At 36.7% G+C, this 5,700-nt stretch overlaps 1 protein-coding gene across 1 annotated transcript; it reads right to left on the reverse strand.

The window, feature by feature from the left end:
- Window positions 1-1,738: 1,738 nt before the first annotated feature.
- On the reverse strand, window positions 1,739-2,557 carry LOC107001562. The gene is made up of 2 exons (XM_015199556.1): window positions 2,389-2,557; window positions 1,739-2,319 (listed from the first exon to the last, which is right to left on the reverse strand). Exons 1-2 carry the CDS (start codon window positions 2,555-2,557, stop codon window positions 1,739-1,741), a joined length of 750 nt encoding a protein of 249 aa, XP_015055042.1.
- Window positions 2,558-5,700: the final 3,143 nt, after the last annotated feature.

Consider the following 5,700-nt stretch of genomic DNA (forward strand, 5'->3'; position numbering starts at 1 on the left):
CCCCCCCCCCCCCCCCGATGAATGGCTCATTGAACTTACAAATAACTGATTGCTTCAACTCCATCAATGGAGGATCAAGATGTTTCTTAGACTTAACCTCAACCTCTAAAGATGATTCAGAGTTATTATGAACCATGAAATCCCCTTTTAAAAAATATTCTGACTGAACATCCAACCGGGCCAATCTACGAACTTCTTTCACTAGCTCTTCTTTACTTTCATCAACATGAGCCAGACCACCCATAGTCATTCAAATCAAATCATCCGCAACCAAATTTGTTTTTCCATGATGGTAAATGACACTCATGTCATAGTCCATTAAAAGTTCTGACCACTTCTTTGTTGGTGATTAAACTCCTTTTGAGTGAAGACATATTTAAGACTCTTGTGGTCGGTAAATACATCCACATGGACACCATAAAGGTAATGCCTCCATATTTTTAAAGCTAACATTATGGCGACTAATTGAAGGTCATCAGTTACATTAGTTCTTCTCATGCACCTTGAGTTGTCTAGAGGCGTACCAAATAACCTTACCAGATTTCATGAGGACACGATCCAAAGGTTCTATGAATGGAGGTAAGCTTATCTTTCAACTCTTGAAATCCTCTTTCACAAGCGTCCGACTACTCAAACTTGACCTTTTTTTGAGTTCGTATTGTGAAATGAGAAGCAATAAATGCAAACCCATTAACAAAAATTCAATAGTACCCATCTAGACCTATGAAAATTCGAATACGGTTAGAGTCAAAGGTCTAGGATAATTCTTGACCGCTTCTGTTTTCTTCGGATGGACCTCTATGCCCTCACTTGAGATAATCATGCCTAGGAAAGAAACCGATATCAACCAAAACCCACACTTACTATATTTAGCAAAGAGTTAATGTTCCTTGAGGACTTGCAATACTACCCTCAAATGGTCCATATGCTCATCCTCACTCTTAGAATATATCAACATATAATTAATGAAGACAATTACTAAAGAATCAAGGTAAATCCGGAACACTCTATTCAAAAGGTAACATAAAAGTTGATGGGGCATTTGTTAAACCAAAAGACGTGACTAAGAACTCATAATGACCATACCTAGTTCAGAAAGATGTTTTAGGTATGTCTTCACCTCTCACCCTAAGTCGGTGATATCCCGACCTCAAATATATTTTAAAAACATAACTCACTCCTTGGAGTTGATCAAATAAATCAATCCTAGGGAGAGGATACCAATTCTTTTTGGTGACCTTGTCCGATAGTCAATACACATTCTAAGAGACCCATCTTTATTTTTAAAAAATAAAGCCAGAGTGCCCAACGGACAAATATTTAATTGTATAAATGCCTTGTCAAGCAAATCCTTGAGTTGACCCTTCAACTCTTTCAACTCGTTCGGGGCCATCCAATAAGGACGAATTGATATGGTTTTGTATCCGGCAATGAATCTATTCCAAAATCTATTTCATGTTTGGGAGAATTTCTGGGTAAGTCATCGGGACACACTTTCAGAAAGTCCTTCACTACAGAGACTGACTCTAAAGGAGGATCTTTGCATTCTAGGTCCTTGACCCTCACAACATGGTAGAGACATCCCTGTGAATCATTGTACAAGCTTTGAGACTCGAAATGATTCGACCTCTGGGGATTGATTTCCCCCCCCCCCCTTCTATTCTAAGATAGGTTCATTGGGAAATTGGAACTTAACTACCCTTGTCCGACAATCAATAGAAGCAAAACAAGTACCTAACTAATTCATCCCAAATATGACATGAAAGTCTAACATATCAAGTTTTACCAAATCGACCAATTTAACTCTATTGGACAATAATATGGTACAACTTCTAAAGACTCTTTTAGCAACAATTGAGTCAACCACCGGGGTAGTAACCGGCAAAGGTTCAATTGAGACATCAGATAACACATCGAACTTCATGGACACTAAAGGATTTACAAAAGATAATGTAGCACGGGGATTTAGTAATGCATAGACATCAATGGAAAATACTTGTAACATACCAGTGACAACATTGGGATAATTCTTTTGATCACCCCTAAGGCGGAGAGCATAGAACCGGTTCTTCTTTGGAGCATCGGAACTAGGACCGCTTGCTTGTGCTTGGTTATTCCGCTTTCCTTGACCCTTTACAATAGGAAAATCCCTCTCCTTATAGCCACTCTTTAAACAACCAAAACAAGTATCCGACCTAACGAGACATTCACCCACATGTTTCTTACCACATATGGTACAAGTAGGTTTCTCACTTCGTGAATCACCACCTCTTCTCCTTTGGGATCTCACATTAGACACCCTATCATTACGAGTCTTGTCTAAATTAGAAGGAACTTGGTTGGAGAACCTTTATTTTAACTTAGGTTTGTCTTGAATTTGCAACTTACCGTTAGAAGTACCTACTTCATGGTACCTTTCCCTCTTAGCATCCTTAATCTTCATCTTAATCCTACTCTCCTTGACTTGTTGAGAATCCACCATCATACGAGAAATGTCCATTTTGTCATGAAGCATCGCCAAATGACACACTTCCAAATGATCATCGGACACACCCATTACAAAATAATTCATTTCATCTCTATGATTGGACACCAAATAAGAGTTATACATAGACAACTAAGTGAATTTCGAAGAGTAACCTAGCACACTCATTCCTCCTTGACGAAGGTTGATTAAATCTTCCACTTATGCCTCTATTTTCTCCCTTGGGAAGAACATATCAAGAAATTCCTTCATAAATGAAACAACCCAAAAAAAATGAATATGCTAAGTAATGCTTAATGTGTCTAGAATGCCTACGAATAGAACGGGTTCACATGGATTGATGTGCGTAGAACCGACCTCTGAACCCTTGCTACAGCCAAGCCAACTATCTTGGGAAGTTAGTTGGTCAAGAAAAGGTTGGGTCCAACAATGTAGGGCTCTCGAATACGAAGATTTACTTGAAGGAGTCTTCACCGGACTTAAAAAAAAAACTTAGGTTTGGAGGGTCTAGGGGTAAAATGGTCTTTTTCCAGACTAAGGTTAGTATCGTAATTACCCAAAATATATTATTATTTATTTATTTCATAAGGTGTAGGGTAATTTTGGGGAGAGAGGACCGACAATTGGCTCTTGAAGTGAATTCTTGCTTCACCCTGGTTCGAACCTAGGTGGAAGCAATGAATTAAATTATTTTTAATTTGAGTTGGTAAATTAATGTGTAATTTATGTTTATTATTTATTATCTTATTGAAAATAAAAGGAAATCATATTTTTAATAATTAAATAAAAACCTTATTTGACTAAATCCTAAACTAGACTCCTAATCCTAAGAAAACTCCTCTCTCCCACGCTCATCTCCCTCTATCACGTCTCTATCACTCTCACTCACGATTCTCCTTGACATATAACTTCAAAAAACAGTAGGTAAACCAAAGTTCTTCACACTTTAAGTACTCACAACGAAAATATAAAAAAACTAACGAAAGCAATAACGTAGGCAAAGAAAAGTTTGTCCGTCGAGTTAATGTTGACTTTGAGGGGATTTGGACATAATTTTTGGAGAAGATTTTGGGCAGAAAGTTGAGGTTTTAGTGTCAAAAAAATTATGGGATTTCTTACTCTTGGCCCTTTCCCAATAGACCCTTAAGGCTCAAATGAATCTACTCGAAAACTAGGATTGTTCCCGTTTTTGTCGAACTCCTTGTCCCTAGTATCCCTTTGATCTCAATGTGAAATAGGGTAGAGATCATGTTGAGGGTATGTTTTCTGGTAGTTTAAGTATGAAGTTTAATTTTCGTGATATTGTGTTCTTGATTATGTGTTTGGAATAGTAAGCATGTTAAGTTATGTCAACCGAAAGTATGTGAAAAATGATATGTTTTTATGGTTGAATTTTATGTGCGAATGTTTGTGTAAATCATGAGGTTTAAAAGTGGTGTAATGATTCTGGATGAAATGGTAATTTTTGGCTGAATATAATCATAAAAATATTACACTTAAAGATGCACCAAATGATCCACGAAATGCCTTAAGAATTAACGTATAAATGATGATAAAAAGAAGCTGAAAATAGTGAACAAATCTCCAGCATTTTGTAGGTTGAACAAAATGGTACAAAATTCAATGAAAAATGAATGTAAAATAAGTTATATCACTAAGGATTGAACCCAATACATCATTACATGAAATCTACAAAACAAATCAACAAAAGATTAAGACAAAAATTGTTTGGAAGAGACTAAATTTCCTGCCTGCTGGAAATTGTAGTCTCGGCCAACTTTTAAAAAAATGATCTTCGTTTAAAAAAAAATGTGAGGTCATTGGGGATCGAAACCATGACCTCACTAAATGAAAACTTCATAAAAGTTTCATGAGAAATGCAAGGAAAAATAGATGTGGTGAGTGGGGATTAAACCAACAACCTCTTGAATGGATGAGAGCGTTAGGAGAAAAATAAAGGAGAAAATAAATGTGGAGAGTGGGGATTGAACCAACAACCTCTTGGATAGGTGAGAAGTAAGAGATCAAATAAAATAAAAATAATGATCTTGTGGGGGATTTAAACCACAACCTCCTTGACTTAAACAAAAAAGGAGAGGAGAAAAAGAAAGGAAATATCATGGGGTTGATGGTGATCGAACTAGGATCCCAAATCTAAAAAATGTGATTATCAAGTTTAAAATAAGATTATGTGTTGTCCAAGGGATTCGAAATCGGGTTCCCTTGCCCAATTCCGTATTGACACATAAGTCATACGTAAGTAAATATTTAATAAATATTGCCTCTAAAGATCGAAATCAATATCTTGGCATATGTACAAGATGCATAAGTCTTGTACCACCTATTCTTGGGTAAATATGAATCACTTAGACAAGTTATGAATGAAGTCCCATGGCTTGTATGTATTGACCCATAAGTCTAGCATACGTTTAAAAGTAAGTGAACCTAAGATGTAGGTAAAGAAATGATGAAACCCTAGAAGGGTTAAGTACGAGTATAAGATACACTAAATGGCCAAGTGCATTAGAATATGACAAAATGAACAATGAAGTGATGAAACCCTAGAAGGGTTAAGTAAGAGTGTGAAACGCACTAAATGGCCAAGTGCATTGGCATATGATGAAATGAACATTCACGTAAGAAGGGGTGAGTAATCATGAAGAGAAAATGTGCTAATGTTAATGAATGTGGTGACAACATGATATGAGGCTAATGTAAAATATGAGAGCAATCTCAAATGAGCCTAAGTAAATGTTACTAAAACGTACTCACCTATGAGAGTGTAAAGTTAATGAAGAGACCAGTCTCTACGAACCCTCTAATGAAAGTATTGAGATTCACACACTTAATACTAATGATGAGATGAGAAATCATCTATTGAGATATGATTTCCTCATACTAGAAGCCAGCTTCTATGACGTGAGTTGAATGTAATGGAACTTTATACTGAGCACCGATAGACTAGCTATGAGCGGTGATTCCATCTTTCGGGAAGGGCGGAGGTTCACATAACTCTCATCAGATTATATTGTAAAGCATACCGGGTATGGGTCTCCTTATATCTCATAGTCTTCAAAACTATACTTCCAATATAGGGATCTGGCGGGGTTCAATTCCCATGTACGCTATCATGTTTTGATTCACTTTTCCTGGTGATTCCACCTCTTTTCAGTGTGGGGTTTCATGACACTGGATTTCATGATGCTCACATGATC

This window comes from Solanum pennellii, chromosome 10 (assembly GCF_001406875.1).
Source record: "Solanum pennellii chromosome 10, SPENNV200".
NCBI classification, from domain to species: domain Eukaryota; kingdom Viridiplantae; phylum Streptophyta; class Magnoliopsida; order Solanales; family Solanaceae; genus Solanum; species Solanum pennellii.

Bases quoted from the DNA above. Each gene is read 5' to 3' on its own strand.
- LOC107001562 (XM_015199556.1), bottom strand. From the start codon at position 2,557: ATGGGTGTGTCCGATGATCATTTGGAAGTGTGTCATTTGGCGATGCTT. The intron at 2,320-2,388 runs GTAAGTTGCAAA...CTTCTAATTTAG, and splicing joins TGAAGTAGGTACTTCTAACG to ACAAGACTCGTAATGATAGG.